The sequence below is a fragment of the Lepidochelys olivacea genome (genome assembly GCF_965140295.1).
Source record: "Lepidochelys olivacea isolate rLepOli2 genome assembly, chromosome: 14".
NCBI lineage: Eukaryota > Metazoa > Chordata > Testudines > Cheloniidae > Lepidochelys > Lepidochelys olivacea.
In genome coordinates this window covers 1,151,762-1,168,434 of record NC_140424.1, presented here as the reverse complement: position 1 = coordinate 1,168,434, position 16,673 = coordinate 1,151,762, and the positions used below count along the sequence as shown (strand labels likewise).

The 16,673-nt window shown below is 45.8% G+C and overlaps 2 protein-coding genes across 8 annotated transcripts in view; one reads left to right on the top strand and one right to left on the bottom strand.

The window, feature by feature from the left end:
• The window catches only part of DNAH17 (dynein axonemal heavy chain 17), a gene marked incomplete at its 5' end in the record, with an annotated part of 104,380 nt that extends 94,530 nt beyond the window's left edge, over positions 1–9,850 (top strand). The window contains 4 exons of the mRNA XM_084648178.1: positions 2,552–2,734; positions 3,515–3,658; positions 4,754–4,979; positions 6,424–9,850. Of these exons, the coding sequence (XP_084504304.1) occupies positions 2,552–2,734; positions 3,515–3,658; positions 4,754–4,979; positions 6,424–6,671 (801 nt within the window). The 3' untranslated portion in view covers positions 6,672–9,850. The remainder of the gene's footprint in view (positions 1–2,551; positions 2,735–3,514; positions 3,659–4,753; positions 4,980–6,423) is intronic.
• The window catches only part of PGS1 (phosphatidylglycerophosphate synthase 1), a gene marked incomplete at its 5' end in the record, with an annotated part of 91,422 nt that overhangs the window by 54,343 nt on the left and 20,406 nt on the right, over positions 1–16,673 (bottom strand). For 5 of the 7 annotated variants that reach the window (XM_084648183.1, XM_084648179.1, XM_084648181.1 and 2 more), the window contains 2 exons: positions 9,824–9,966; positions 13,438–13,586. In XM_084648183.1, the coding sequence (XP_084504309.1) occupies positions 9,847–9,966; positions 13,438–13,586 (269 nt within the window). In that variant the 3' untranslated portion in view covers positions 9,824–9,846. Of the gene's footprint in view, positions 1–5,798; positions 6,599–9,823; positions 9,967–13,437; positions 13,587–16,673 lie in introns of those variants that run through there. The other 2 variants (XM_084648180.1, XR_014714142.1) reach the window with 2 other exon arrangements.

Below are 16,673 nucleotides of genomic sequence, written 5' to 3'. Positions count from 1 at the left end.
TTCCAAAGCACATTAGCCACCCTGCCCCTTGGATCCGGAGTTGTACTAGTGGGGTCCTGCAGGGATCAGTTCTGGGTCCAGTTCTGTTCAATATCTTCATCAATGATTTAGATAATGGCATAGAGAGTACACTTATAAAGTTTGCGGAAGATACCACGCTGGGAGGGGTTGCAAGTGCTTTGGAGGACAGGATTGACATTCAAAATGATAGGTTTCAGAGTAGCAGCCGTGTTAGTCTGTATTCGCAAAAAGAAAAGGAGGACTTGTGGCACCTTAGAGACTAACCAATTTATTAGAGCATAAGCTTTCGTGAGCTACAGCTCACTTCCTCAGATGCATATCGTGGAAACTGCAGCAGGCTTTATATATACACAGAGAATATGAAACAATACCTATTCCCACCCCACTGTCCTGCTGGTAATAGCTTATCTAAAGTGATTTCCAGCACAAATCCAGGTTTTCTCACCCTCCACCCCCCCACACAAATTCACTCTCCTGCTGGTGATAGCCCATCCAAAGTGACAACTCTTTACACAATGTGCATGACAATCAAGCTGGGCTATTTCCTGCATAAATCCAGGTTCTCACATCCCCCCACCCCCATACACACAGAAACTCACTCTCCTGCTGGTAATAGCTCATCCAAACTGACCACTCTTCAAGTTAAAATCCAAGTTAAACCAGAACATCTGGGGGGGGGGGGGGTAGGAAAAAACAAGAGGAAACAGGCTACCTTGCATAATGACTTAGCCACTCCAAGTCTCTATTTAAGCCTAAATTAATAGTATCCAATTTGCAAATGAATTCCAATTCAGCAGTTTCTCGCTGGAGTCTGGATTTGAAGTTTTTTTGTTTTAAGATAGCGACCTTCATGTCTGTGATCGCGTGACCAGAGAGATTGAAGTGTTCTCCGACTGGTTTATGAATGTTACAATTCTTGACATCTGATTTGTGTCCATTTATTCTTTTACGTAGAGACTGTCCAGTTTGACCAATGTACATGGCAGAGGGGCATTGCTGGCACACAAACTGGAGACAAACTGGACTAGACACTAGACAAACTGGAGAAATGGTCTGAAGTGAATAGGATGAAATTCAATAAGGACAAATGCAAAGTACTCCACTTAGGAAGGAACAATCAGTTGCACACATACAAAATGTGAAAAGACTGCCTAAGAAGGAGTACTGCAGAAAGGGATCTGGGGTCATAGTGGATCACAAGCCAAATATGAGTCAACAGTTAACACTGTTGCAAAAAAAAAAAAAGCAAACATCCTTCTGGGATGTATTAGCAGGAGTGTTGTAAGCAAGACACGAGAAGTAATTCTTTGGTTCTGCTCCACGCTGATTAGGCCTCATCTGGAGTATTGTGTCCAGTTCTGGGTGCCACATTTCAGGAAAGATAGGGACAAATTGGACAAAGTCCAGAAAAGAGCAACAAAAATTATTAAAGGTTTACAAAACGTGACCTATGAGGGAAGACTGAAAAAACTGGGTTTGTTTACTCTGGAAAAGAGACAACTGGGGGGACATAACAGTTTTCAAGTATATAGAAGGTTGTTACAAGGAAGAGGGAGAAAAATTGTTAACCTCTCAGGATAAGACAAGAAGCAATGGGCTTAAATTGCAGCCAGGGCAGTTTAGGTTGGACATTAGGAAAACTTCCTGTCTGGGTGGTTAAGCACTGGAATAAATTGCTTATGGAGGATGTGGATTCCATCACTGGAGATTTTTTAACAGCTGGTTGGACAAACACCTGTCAGGGATGGTCTAGATAATACTTAGTCCTGCCTGGAGTGCAGGGGATGGGACTGGAAGACCTCTCAAGGTCCATTCCAACAGTTCTATGATTCTAGCACCGCGCCTGTAAAATAATTAACATTACTAGTGATGTGGGGAGTTTGCTCAGTTACTGTACTTTGAGATAGGTGGCAGAGAGTATTTATGGGCTGATTATGAGCAGGTGACATTTGTAACCATAAAAATGAAATGCAGGCAGCTGCTACAACTAATTTTCCCGAGAACACTCTGTCTTTAAAGCTACATTCCACTTCTTTGTTGAGCTCTGCTGATATCCCTTTGGCTGCCAGTAAACAGGTCTGTGACGTGTACAACCACACAAAGGATATAGTCACAGAGTGGGCTGTCTGCTAATCAGGCAGTGCGCATTGCAGCCATTCCCCTGGGTGAGCTGAAAGGCTTCTTGTGCTGGGTTCTTGCTGTACCATGCCGCTCGTTCTCGGAGTCATGGGAGCAGCACCAGCTTCGTTACAGGAGCCCCTTCAAGCCCTGATGGTTTTGAGAGCCGGCCTGTGCAGGGGCAAGTCCAGCGTTGCCCAGTTTGTGCTCTCTTGATTCTAAGGCTCTGGTGGACTCTATGGGCCAAGTTTATTTGGACAATTTAATTCTAGGCTATTAAACATTAGTGAGCTTCTTTCAGGAGACTGAAAATGTTAAATCAATGGAAGAATGACATTTAACATGCTGTGTCAAAGCTCTTAATGGAATTTGTTCCCTTGCTAAAGATGTTTGATGGTGTTACATATTACAGGTCAAACAAGTCCTAGATGAAATCATGGACAAGCTACCCGAGCCATTTAATATGTTGGAAATCATGGCTAAAGCAGCAGAGAAGACCCCATATGTCGTGGTAGCCTTTCAGGAATGTGAAAGAATGAACATCTTGACAAATGAAATAAGACGCTCTTTGAAAGAATTAAATTTGGGGCTGAAGGTGTGTGACATTGATACTGTTTTACACCATGGTAGTAACTTAGGTAATGTTGTTTGGTTTTTTTTCAATATACCAGCCTTTACAAATGAAGTCAATGGAACTAAATGTTCAGTTCAGGTTTGGTACCAAGGTAATGTGAGCTGTTGGATTACTATGAGTCTCTCTTCTTCTGCCACTAACTACAGGGTCATTGTAAGGCAGCCAACACTCCTCTTTCCTTCATTTTGAAGCCTGCAGGTTTGTTGCAGCCTAAAACCTGAGTGAGTGTGTGCACATGCACAAAGGTATAAACACATACACCGAGGGAGACTGAGCTGGATTGCAGAGGGGATGATGGGGCAGTTGCTTCTGCTGATACAGCCTGTCTTACATGTGGCTTTACAATGCTGATCTAAGGACTATGTCCCAGTTGCCTAAAATGCTGGCTTGTTTTGAAAAAGGCTGCTCTGGGTCCCTGCAAATACGTATTGGGGGAGAAATCTCTAACAGGAATTTGAACTCCCTTGGACTTGCTGTAGAGCCCCAGGTGTAAGGGATGGGGCCCTCTCTGTTGGAGAAGACTAAAGACAGAGCTGGGGAATGATGGAAAATGCCCTATTTTTCAAAAATAGGCACTGCTCCCTGTCAATAAACCAAGCTACAATGTTCACAACTCCAGAAACAGTTGCTGAGCCCCTTGTGACTGATGTGCAGTGTGCCTAGAGCTTTGCTCTCAAAGGGGGTTCCAACGCAATGAGTCAATTCTTGTTTAACTAAATCATGGTTCTTTTCCTTTCAAAGGGTGAGCTGACAATCACAACAGACATGGAGGAATTGTCTAATGCTCTCTACTATGATAATGTGCCTGAATTCTGGACAAACCGGGCCTACCCCTCCTTACTTGGCTTGGGAGCCTGGTATGCTGACCTACTGCTTCGGGTCCGGGTGAGTCCACTCACCTCCAGCCTCTCTTCATGGTACTTTGTGTACGGCTCTTTGTGGGCCAAAGATCTCTCTTCAGACTATTGCTCATGAAACAAATATTGTCGTCTGGCCAGGGCTGGGCATATGAAGATGCTCTGAATTGCTTGCAAGGATCTAAGTGTATGTACTAAAACCCTTCTCAGTAGCTCAGGAAATCTGAGCTTGCTTTTCAGGATCCTGGGATGCAGAGATCCCCAGGGCTTGAAAGCACAGTGCTGAACTAAGAAGGGCTAAGTGTACATAGGAGCCAGGGCTACATCTTCATCCTTCCGTGCTGAAGCTGAGGTTCTAAAGAGATGGCAAGCCCCTCTGGCCTCAACTTGTGCCTGGAATTCAGGGCTTTTGAAGAAGCAGGGAAGGTGGAGAGGGACTCTTTTCTCTTAAATACACAGTTAGTATTACAAACCAGGGTGGTAGGTGCCAAATAGTCAAGTCCAGTAAAGGGCAAGTACCCTAATTCTAAATCTGTAATCTTCATTGTAAATTTGCCCTGATTCTAGCATTTAATGCCCAGCCACTTAATGGAGCTGCATCAGTACAAACCCCAAAAGGTAGCTCTTGAAAGCTGCACTTTGGACCAACAAAGTTTTTGCTTACATGAAATGGCCATGAGCTTTTCTGGTGCAAAGCACAACCTTCTTCACCTGCACTTGAGGTTTGCAGTAGTAGCAATGGCTGCAACTGATGCAAAGCCTCACTGAAGACAAAGCCTTCATTTTTCCAAAGAGTCTCAGCTTGGTCCCCTCTCCCTGGTGACTACCATGTCCACCTGCAGCATCGCAGACCCAAGAGGGGCTCTGCTGAGATAGGGTTATTCTTTGGAGACCTACTCCAGGTGTTTGTCTGCCACATGCGATTACTTTCACAACTTGTCCCTCCTGAAGTCACAATCCGCTGAAGACTGGGGGCCTAAATCAAAGAGGGGCTGTAAAGACAGTTCTCCCAAAATGGATTACAGGAGTAAATGGAGGCACAAGTCTCATGTATCATGCCAGTTCAAGAGATGCACCACAGCCTGTGAACTTGGCTTTAAACTGCTGCTGCTTTATTTTTCAGGAACTAGAGGCCTGGACGACTGACTTTGCACTACCCACAACAGTGTGGCTGGCAGGCTTCTTTAATCCCCAGTCTTTCCTCACAGCTATCATGCAGTCTATGGCCAGAAAGAATGAATGGCCACTTGACAAGATGTGTCTTTCAGTGGAAGTGACCAAGAAAAACCGAGAGGATATGACGGCTCCACCCCGAGAAGGCTCCTATGTGCATGGGTTGTTCATGGAAGGTACAGGACCAGGCTCAATCCTGAATAATTAGCCCAGCAAATGCTATGCAATCTGGATTTGTACAGTTTTTGCTCCTCAGAACCACTTTTGAACATTGAATGTTAATCTCCAGCACTCTGCTACCATGTACTAATTTTCTTCACATCTCAGCCTTTGCTGTCCTGCCCTACAGTAAGTGATCCAGGCCTTTCCCCCTCGCTCCTGAATTGGCTTGGTTTGAGGCAGCAGTTTGTCTGATGAAGCAGTTTCTAGCAGGGTTTATACTGTGCTGTCCCTGTACTTTTCTGCTGCGATAATAATTACACCCCACCTATGATCTTTACTCAAGAGCTTCTACTTCACCTGACAATGTGCTATCTCAGTGCTGCAGAATGACATGATTTTTCCTGTAGCTTAATGCCCAGTGTGTCCCGGCTAAACTTTAAGGTAAACAGGTTTCAGAGTAGCAGCCGTGTTAGTCTGTATCCGCAAAAAGAAAAGGAGGACTTGTGGCACCTTAGAGACTAACACATTTATTTGAGCATAAGCTTTCGTGAGCTATCTCCCCCCGTATGCATCTAATGAAGTGAGCTGTAGCTCACGAAAGCTTACGCTCAAATAAATTTGTTAGTCTCTAAGGTGCCAAAAGTCGTCCTCTTCTTTTTACAGATAGATAGTTACCTGCTTATGCACTCATTACTGTACTAAGTAGCAATTAGTCTTCCCTGAGCAGTAGTCAAGGAATAACTGATGCTTGCCACCACAGCAGGAGCATAGTGTGAACTATAGTCAGCTCATTTATATTGCAATAAACAGCATCCATTAACAGAGCAGCCAGGTTCAGTTTGGGTAGCAGCTGCCTTTATTGTGCATCATTGTCAGAAACATGCCAGCAGAGGGCAGCCCTCATTAACAGACAAACAGTGACCGTAAGTATTTATTTATTTTGGAAATTAATACAGCAACACTTGAACCTCAGAGCAGGACAGTTGATGTTACTTGGGTCACAGTTACATTATTTATATATGACTGGACCCAGGAAGTCTAGGTGAGAATGTCTCAGCTTTAGTTTGAGGTCCCTTACAGCTAATAAACACAGAGGGATGAGGCCAGTGGCAGGATCACTGTACTGTCAAGCTTAGGTCCATGCCCAGCAGACTACATGGGAGAGTTTCCATATTTATCATTCTTCCCCAAGCTGTGCAGTCCCCCCTAACACGGACACTAGAGTGGGGGAGAAAGGACAGACTTGACCATTGTGGTTAGAGATCTTATCCCTAGTAATATTGTTAGTCACTCTGAAATGCCAATTACATGCCAGGGGGGACTAAGCCCAGGCTACTTCAATACTGCCCTTTGGTCCTCCAGCTGACCCTTAACCATGCTTCTAGGACAACTCTTCCCCCACCCCACCCCACAGATACAACAAATAGAACACCTTCTGACTGAGCCATAACATTGCAGGTGCTCGGTGGGACATTCCTAGTGGTGTCATCACAGATGCTCGGCTGAAGGAGTTAACGCCCTCAATGCCCGTCATCTTCATCAGAGCCATCCCTGTGGACCGTATGGACACCAAGAACATCTACGAGTGCCCTGTCTACAAGACACGCATGCGAGGCCCCACCTATGTCTGGACCTTCAATTTGAAGACAAAGGAGAAGTCAGCTAAGTGGATTCTTGCTGCTGTTGCTTTGCTCTTACAGGCTTAAACTTTTACTGCCTAAACAAAGCACTTGTTCCACATGCCAAAGTAGTACCCAGCTCAACACTAATCCCATTAGTCAGAAACACCACCCAACTTTTTGTCTGCCCCGAAGTATTTTAACAAAGTGACAATAAAAAGACAGGTTTCAGAGTAGTGGCCGTGTTAGTCTGTATTCGCAAAAAGAAAAGGCACCTTAGAGACTAACCAATTTATTTGAGCATAAGCTTTCGTGAGCTACAGCCCACTTCATCGGATGCACGCAGTGGAAAGACAGTAAAGCATGAGATGATACTGTTAGTGCCTGGGTGGATAAAACAACTGGCCAACTGTGGATTGGTGTCACGATACACATCAGAGCATGCCAGTATGGGGTTACAATAAAGCACTAAGGGCTTGTCTACACTGGCAAGTTTTGTCCCCAAAATCTGCCTTTTGGCGACAAAACAGCAAGAGCATACACACTACAATTGGCCTTTTGTCACAAAAAACTTCCACCCCATGAGAGACTTTTGTCTTTTCCCCCTCCCTTTATTGTCGACAAAGAGCCAGCGTAGACACTGGTGATTGTTTTGTCGACCGAACTGGCTTCTGCCAGTATCCCACAATGCCCGCCCTGATCGCTCTGTTGCCCTGCAGGCATGTGCCCCTCCCCTTTCAAAGCTCCGGGAAGTATCTGTGCGCTGCTTCCTTTGGGGAACAAAGGGAGAGCAAATCATCAGAATGCTCCTGTTCTACCCTGCACTAGGGACACAGCAGCAGGCAGACTGCTGTGCGGCTTTGCCATTCCTCAGCACAGAGAGCTCACAGAGTTACTCATGATGCTACTCTTGGCTGCAGGAGCACTCAGCTCTTCCTTCCCACAACACTGCACTGTGGGATACATACCCACAGTGCATTGCTCACCCTGTCAATGATGATTGTGTCCCACATGTGGGACATGATCTGTCGACAGAGGGAGCAAGTGTGAACACCCTTTGGCGATTTTTGTTGTGTCAACGTAAGTTTTATCAACAAAACTTGGTAGTGTAGACACGCCCTACATGCCAGCACCGAAAAGAAGGAAGTCAAAGTAAAGGCCTTGTCTACACTGCCACTTTACAGCACTGAAACTTTCTCACTCATGGGGTGTGAAAAAAACATGCCCCTGAGCACTGTAAAGTGGCAGTGTAGACAGTGCCCCAGCACGGGGAGCTACGCCTCTCGTGGAGGGTGTTTTTTACAGTGCTCCCAGCACTGGTGCCGTGACTACACAGCCCCGTTAAAGCGTGGCCATCTGGATTCCTCAGAACTCAGTGCCTGTTCAGGTCTCTGTTTTGCATGAGTGCTCCCCTGTGGGCAGGGCCCTACTGGGCCATGAGCTGTAGTTCCAGTCCCTTCCCCAAAGAGCTTCTAAAGTAAATAGACCAGACAAAAGGGGAAGGAGAAACAGACAGGAAGAGAGCCCAGATACGGTCACTGTCCAGTGCCTTAGCTACTGCTCTACACAGCCTCCGTGCTATCCTGTACTTCCCAACAGTGGAAAGGTGCACACAGGTCACCCTGATCAACTGTTAAGCATCTGCTATTAAGCCTTCCAGCACCTGCACCAAAGGGCTGCATAAAGAATACACTCTGGCCATGCTCCCTGTTTACTACCCATTTTGCTAGCTGGGTGGGAAGTCAGTCAGGAAGCACATGTCCTTCTGTTTCTAGGATGTGATGGCTATCTGTCCCTGTGCTCCCAGAAGTGAAGTTGTGTCAGACAAGACCACACACTACAGCCTCCCTTTGAAATACAGCCAGAGTTGTTTTTAGACAAGACTCGTAAGAAATGACACAGAAGAAAGGTGACAAATGGTGCTCTTCAAAGCACTAGGAGTGGCAAGCGGTTTGTATTCTCAGGCCAGTCACCAGTGGATAGGAGGCCCCTAATTGCTGGTACTGTCTGCAGGGACTATAAAAGCTAACTCCCCTTTTACCCCGAGGGAACCACTGTGGCAGAAGCAGAAGCAAGCTCCCATGGTGTAGCTGTTTGGAGCATATAGGATTTTGGTTTGCCTTCATGCCACTGCCATTGCCTCCAGAACCCTACTGCAACTGTTACTAGCCTGGCCAGGCAGCCAGGGAACCTCTGCTCAGCACTGACAGTTAGGGGCTGACCACCCAGAAGAACCCAACTGCTCTCTCCCTTTCGTATGGAGTAGTTTCCTATTTCACATCTGCTAGCAGCGCTCAACTGCCTGAAGACAAAATGATAAAACCCCAGCGCTTTAATATCTTCTATTTCAAGTATCAACACTGACTTTAGCCAAGAGAGGAGAGCTGTGAAGGAATGCTTATGGCAATAGGCAACTGCCAGGCTGCTTGTGGTCCAGGGCTGACCTGGCCATTTATGAGGCCTTAGTAGTGCTGGTTCTTTAATCCCTGGATACAGAGGAAGTTTAGAACCAGTTACCCTGATGTGGCAGGCACTTACCCACAGCAACCAGAACCTGAGAGTTGAGTGAAGGTAAAGGACCAGAAAACACATGCACATGCTCCAACACTAAGGCTCTTGGGAATGAAAATTGGTGAAAGTTAAAGTCTGAGTTGGCATTTTCACCAAGTCTAGGGGATTAACTGGGGCGAGTCCAATGCCACAGGAGGAAAGACAGCAAATGACCTTGTGTCAGCCAACATTCATGTGATAAAGGCATTTTAGAGGAGACCTCAACCTTACAAAGCAAAAGCCAGAGGTTATGCTGACTTTAATCCCAACTCAGGCAGGAGATCAAAGAGCGGCTGAGATTTTCCCACAATGTCTCCCATTGGCTGGCCAGGGTAAAATCTAGGCCTGACCCTAGGCTGAGTCCCCACTGCAAGAGATGCATTTCAGAAGAGAAAGTCTTATCAATGCATGGGGATAACTTGGACTCCTCCCTCCCCGTTCCTGAAAAGGAACCTTAGTTACTGCTAGACTACAACATGCATTGGAGACATAACCCACTCAAATGGAAATTGAATATAGGCCCTCAGGAAAGAGCTTCACACTGCACTGAAAACCTTCCCCATGCAAGGGAAGCATTGGGCTGATTCTTCCTCCTTATAAAGGACAGGGCTGCATTAATAAGTGCAATCAACTCAGTATTGTTTCCTGCAGCTTTAGTTCTTCCTGGAGCAAAACAACTTCAGACTCACCCAGAGGAGGATCCTTTCTCCTTTCAAAAGAAGTTCTTAATCAGAGGCGTTACCAGCTTCACCCACAGCTTTACGTAGCGGGTTGGCTGTTCAAATGTAGACAACGACACGACACCTGACTTGAGATAAAGCTGCTCCTGCTCCTACAAGACAAAATCCCGAAAGCCAGTTTCAGCATCGCTCCCTCACATCATCCACCACCCTAGCCAAATTTGGTGCATCTACAGTCACAGCTTTTGCCTGGCCAGAGGGGCATGTCACCCTTCTCTCACAGGTCTGAACACACATCAGGGACAAAGAACCCAGCCTGCTCCTCCATGTGATGTACATTGTAGACAAGTAGCCCAGCCACTGAGCTGTAAGCACGGGGAATGTCACACGGCACCTGTCCCTGAGGTGTGCCTATTGCAGCAGCATTCTGAGGCTTGACAGCTGCATTCTGAAGAGCCACATTCACATCTTATTCTGGAGAAACGTTCTCAGAACCCGAACATTTGAACTCAACAAAGGGCCCAAGGTGGGTGGCTTTGTGGGATCAGGCCGTACAGCTATTCCTAATTACTTAACTAAACTACAGTTATAGGAATAACACAAGTCAAACCCCTAGCTGTAATTGCCTGAAAAGGAAACCTGACGTTAATCTCAAGAGACTGGTTTGCAGAACTCATCCTAGACACAGCTTCAGTGTTGTGTTTTCAAATGAATATGCAGTCATGATTTCAATTAAATTACCAGAAATGCGTAAGTGCCTTTAAAGTATAAACAATACGACTGGAAGAGGAAGTGAACCATCTCTGTTACAATAGACATTTCACATAGCACATGAAAAGCAGTGGTTTGATCAAAGGCAGAAGTGGCTCTTTCTGCAAAACTAGCAAGGTTTCTGGTTTTACTCTACTTGCAAACAAGAACCAGGACGTTTGTCAGATGTAGCAAAATACCTCAATTTCTACTCCACAGATTACAGAAATCTTTCCCTGTGATGGAGCCCGTAAGCACTCTGAATTTTGACACATCAGGAAAGGAACCACAAATTATGGGAAATAAACACAAAGGGCTGAACGTAAAAGATTCCGGCAGGAATGAGCCTGTTTTTAGAAACGAAGAGTGTTGCAAATCCCACTAAAAACCCTCCGTTAGAGGCAAGGTGCCAATCACTTAATACCAATAGTCTAGTTTCAGTTCAGTTATTTGTACTGAGACTCAAAACTTGTAACAAAATATTATTTACTTTGGTTCACTCACTGCAGCAGCCAGAATTTTTGCCTGGAGCTGGAGTGGAGCCAGAGCACAGCTCCAAAGCCCTGATTACAATACAGGTGTTGAGTGGTTATTAAAATGTATCCCCAGTTTCCTTCAGACTAGAGTAATCTGCACTGGAAGCATGTCAAACCATACAATTTATAGGACTGCGGTAATGAAAGGACTGGGTAGTTGTACTGAGTTCCACAGCAGCCCCCATCCTACTGGTACCCGAAGGTCAGTCATTTGAGGAGTGTACATTTTTCAGGCATTTTCATCACCAGCCCCTGTACTAACAGGAGAATATTTGTCTAATTTGTTATTTGACAATCAGCAGCAAAGGAAACAAACTAAAAGTGACAAAGGTTCCAAATAAAAACAGAACGAAGCCTGCTGCTTTTCCCCCATTGCAGGGGTGTCAGAACCGGGAGCGATCCCATGCTGCAGGAGAGTAAAAAAGGCAGGTCAGGACCAGCACAGCCACTTGTAGGGAAGAGAAGGGACTCAGACACCGCATCAAAATCTGTAATATAGTACTATGCAGCCCCAGGGATTGTGCTTTTTCTGTTAGCCCTACGTACAGACAGGACTACAAGATCTTAGTTACCGTATGTGAGACACATGATTTATCTCCCATAATGCAATTAACTGGGCCTCCCCACATCACACCAGGGCAGATGATAGAGAAATGATTCACACTGGACCGGAGTTTCACAAATTAAGAACAGTATGGGCCAGATCACAATATTTGTTTCTCTTAAAGCTTGGAATTGGCAAAATCTCAGCTTTAGTTTAACAAAAATAAAGTTTCTACCCTCTTGGTTGTGAAGAAAAGCATGAAAACATGAACCTTAAAGGCTCAAAGAAGAGAAGGCAAAGATATTTTAAATACAGTTTAGGTTCTCATGTTTTTTTAATGCTGGGGTTCACAATACTGGAAGGACCAAACCCCTCAATTGTTCATAGATCTGGAAATGAAGTCTTCATTGAGAGCTTTGCATATAGTTCACAAAACAGCACAATGTCTACAACACTTACTCCAACCAACCAGTACAATGGAAGGAGGAAGTGAGACACTGATTCCTTAGAGGCTCTGTTAGATTTCATCTCGGCACAGTACGGTCTCCACACAAAGATCACAAACAGCAGTGAAACAGGTGGTCAAATTCCAGGTCATTTCTAGTATAGTGGGGATATTCAGCCATATGCACTTAGCTAAAATGCTTTGTTGGGTCACTGCAGTCATCACTCACAGCTTTACACAATCCCTTCATTACAAAAATATTTCCATGGATTTTTCTCATTACAGATAAAAACAAATAGAGGCCAAATAAAGTGAAACATTCATGTGACTCTTCCAGTAAGACACAGAGAACCCTGCTGGATTAGATATGAGGCTGACTCAGTGGGCCAAATTCAGCTCTGGGGTAAGAGATGCAATTCCCATCAATTTTTATGGAGGCTGAGCCTTCTTATGCCAGGCCTGAGTTTTATCCAGTATGAGTTTTGCAAAGCTTCAAATGAAACATATGCACTGATCCAATTTGCTTCACTGCTGAACACTTTGGTATCACAGGAATTATTCAGGGTGATGCCAATTCCAGGACTAGATTGAAAAGCAGGACAGTTGGAGAAAACAATTTAATAGAGAAGACAAGAAGATACCAAACAACCCAAGCTGCCCACCCCTTTACAGCCACTATGACAAGGGGAGACTATACGCTAAGCTGGAACACTGATCTTTAAACCACTGAAAAAGAGCATATGGTCAGGATTAAAAACAGGACCACACTTCTTCCTGGGAGGAGGACAGAAATTCTCTTACTGTTAAGGAGATGCTGAGTGCAGATCCCCTTCCCTTCTCCCACCCCCAAATCCTGTGAAAAAGGAAGTCATCAGAAGGCAGCCAGGGTGGGGTTTATATAAATATTTACATGGGATTAGACACACTTTTGGTTGCAAGTAGATTGATAAAAGCAATTAAGATCCAAAGCACTTTACAGGTGAAAGGTCAGCAACTCAGGGAACCTGAATTCCATTTCTGCAAGCTCAGATGCCCAAACCATGGAGGAAAGGCATGAATGTGCAGCGTATATATATATATATATGAGAATAAGGAGCTTTACTCTGAATGGCTCATCTATGTTTGGTTAGCCTCCAGGGCCCAATTCAGCTGTCCACTCTCATTATGGCCTCTAATTCCCAGAACTGGGCACTTGTAGCTAACAGCTCACCAATAGACACTTAACTGACAGTTCCTCAAGTTCTCCTATGCTAGAGAAGGTTTGAAATTATAGTAGTTAAAGATTTTAACGCAATCACCTCACCAACACTCCGCCACCCTATGAAAACTCCTCACATTTGCCACCAACCTGATGGAGCTGCTGCTGCAGGTCACGATTTTCTGTCACTATTGCAACCTGAGCTTCCAGGTCCCGATGAACCGACCTGTACCCAAAATTAGGAGAGCCAATCAGAGTCAGGCAGGGCAGACTGCTTCCTGCCAGGTACAGCCAGAGGCCTGCAGGAAAAGAGTAGGAAAGGAAATATGGCAGACAAAAGAAGTGACCATGGTAGCCTCCAACACTTGCTCTTATTTAATGTTTTTCATTTATTTTGAAATGCTTTGTTAGATTTACAGGAATGGCAAGTGGTAATGACACAAAGCAAGCTCTCAGGAAACAGAGATGCTTCCTTATAAACAGCTTAGCATGCCTTGTGGAGCCCGGCACAGCCCTGTAGAGCCCTCTGCTACACCTGGCTCTGGCTCTCTACACTTGTGACTTTGTGTGCTCTGAGGGACAAAGTGGCTTTGGCACCCTGGGGTGGAGCTCATCAGTGACACTCCCAAGGGTAACCACTGACATTTTTAAAGCCTAATGAACTGTACACAGCAGCTCTAACAGTGAAGACTCCAAACATAACCCCAAATGGCTAGTATCCAGTAAAGAAAGGCCACACAGGAAATACCTTGGAGAAATGTGTCTGCAGCATTCTCCTCAGTGACTGGAAAGAGAGTTCTTGATCCCCTGGGCCCTGGAGATCTGCACAGCAATCCTGACTCAGTTTCCATTTCCCCCCCACAACACCGACAAATATTCTGGAAACATGGCTATTTCAATGCTCCCCTAGAGAGACCACATCTGCACAGCAACATGCAACCCCCAAGTCTGTCCATCAACTAAACAGTTATCCTTAATGCTGCCCCTCCCACCTTCTAACAGATCTGCCCTCTTGAAACAGAGGACTATGCAGCATTGCACGAATGCTGTGATATTCTGCGCTATGGGCTGTTCCTCCCTGCGTGGAGCCACAGGCCCACTCCACTGGCAGCAACAGGACTAAGTGCCATTCTGGACCTCACCCCTGTGTTATTTTTACATCTCAGTTTCTCCTTACTACAGGTGGGAGTGAGCAGCTCCCTTATCACATCTCTCAATTGCAGATAGCTTGTGAGTGCAAGGGAAACTGGCTCAGTGCACTACTATCTAAAGGTAACATCGTGCACTATGACAGGTTTCAGAGTAGCAGCCGTGTTAGTCTGTATTCGCAAAAAGAACAGGAGGACTTGTGGCACCTTAGAGACTAACCAATTTATTTGAGCATGAGCTTTCGTGTGACATGCATCCGATGAAGTGAGCTGTAGCTCACGAAAGCTCATGCTCAAATAAATTGGTTAGTCTCTAAGGTGCCACAAGTACTCCTTTTCTTTTATCGTGCACTATGGTAACCAGCTCACTGGTGTCAGATGTTATGAAAGGGTTTGAACAACATTCCTCCAATTTCTCTAAGTCTTTGTGTTTCTTTAAGTAACCAGCAGGCACCCTGGCAAAGAATACCCTCATCTTTAGCAAGAACACTTTTACCTCTCAGACTTTTCCCTGGGTGTTGTGGTTGGGAAGTTCTGTAACTTTTTCATTTGAGTTCTCCACAAATTTTGAATGGAATCGGTGCGCGTGTGCAGAAAGCCTTGCCTTTTCTCTGCAGCTTATAATGGCTTTCAGACCTTCTCCACCCAGCAAGGAAAAAACCATACCATAGCGGGGCACAAGCTCAATTCCCCCCCCCCCCGCCCTCGGAGGTTACCTCTAAAAACCTCTTGGACTGAGAGCTGGTAAGTTACATTACCCAGTCCTGAGGGCAGAGTCTGCAAGAGATGGCATCATGAAGACTCTGAACAATGGCATTGGCTGGCTCTGTCTAGTGAATTCCAACAAGATTGTTACCAATAGGGCAGATACAAATGATCATACCCACTCGTTCCCTTGATCACCACCAGAGGGTAAATTCAAACTGCTCCTATTTATAGCACAGCACAATCCAATTTCCTGGGACTCCCAGCTCCCAAACAAAGATACTGGAGAGCTCCTCTTCATTCTTCCAACTCTAGTCACAAGAGAAACACACCCTAAAGCCCCAGGGAAACCCACCCCCTGCCAGATATAAATGGAATTAGGGTCTGGTGTCATGCAACCAGGAAAGCAGTTCACAAGCCCAGGACTGGTAGCTGAAGTGCCCCGAGAGAGTCTCAGGCACATCACAGCATTTGTAAGATGGAGGGCGGAAGAACACCCAGAGGTGCTAGTAAGCTATGGCTGAAGGAAGCCTGAAAGGCCACTTGCTGGACAGAAGCTGAATTAAGGGAGTTGCATGTGCCCGCTTAGTGGAGAACAAGCAAGTCCTGGGCGTGTCCCTAACAACAGATGCATTTTCCCAGCCCACAAGTCACACAAAGAACACAGCAGAGAAGCTATAGCTTAAAAACCACCTAGTCCCTGAATAGACGCAGGTTTCCTAATTCAGACCAAGAGCACTTCCAAGAATGCCTTGAGTAAGAGGCTGCCGATTCACCGCCTGTTCCTGTAACATACTCCCCACCCCCACAGCACCACAAAGCCAGCAGCCTCCCCCATGCCACTTTCAGTTACACCTTCCAGTTCAAGAATGGCAGCTGCCCATACCACAGCCCAATGAGAGGCTTCTCCCCATGCCTACCACACCCACTGGGCCCAGTAGGAATTTCTGGACACTGTCCACACAGGGAGCCCCTGAAATCCACAAAGAAACACATGAACTATGCAGAGATTCAGCGCTTCCCACAATCATTTTTGATTTACTAGAGCAGATTCCCAGATAGGGCTAGTCTGATAACAGCAGATAACGGATCTAGAGCTGGGGTTGGGGCAAGAAAGTGATGTCAGGAACCCACCTGCCAAGCTGGGGTAGTGACTAAGGGGAGAATATAGTCACCTCCCTCTCTCATGTAGCCAAGGGAGGGAACCCTGCAGCCCTTGTTGTGGCCTTGGCTTTGTGACTGTGCCAGGAGGAGTTTGCTCACACAATGACTCACTTTTCCAGGAGGGGAAAGGCAGAGTTTCCCAATCCTCATTCAGTGGCAATAAAGCATCTTCATCTGGGTCCCAAAGGACACCTACCTGGCACCCGATCTCCTGACACTGGAGCAGGAGACAACAGCTCCTCATCTCACCAGGTCAGGAACTGCCACCACTGTGTGTTTGCTCTCAGACACGGGCCATGGAATCATAGAATAGAATATCAGGGTTGGAAGGGACCTCAGGAGATCATCTAGTCCAACCCCCTGCTCAAA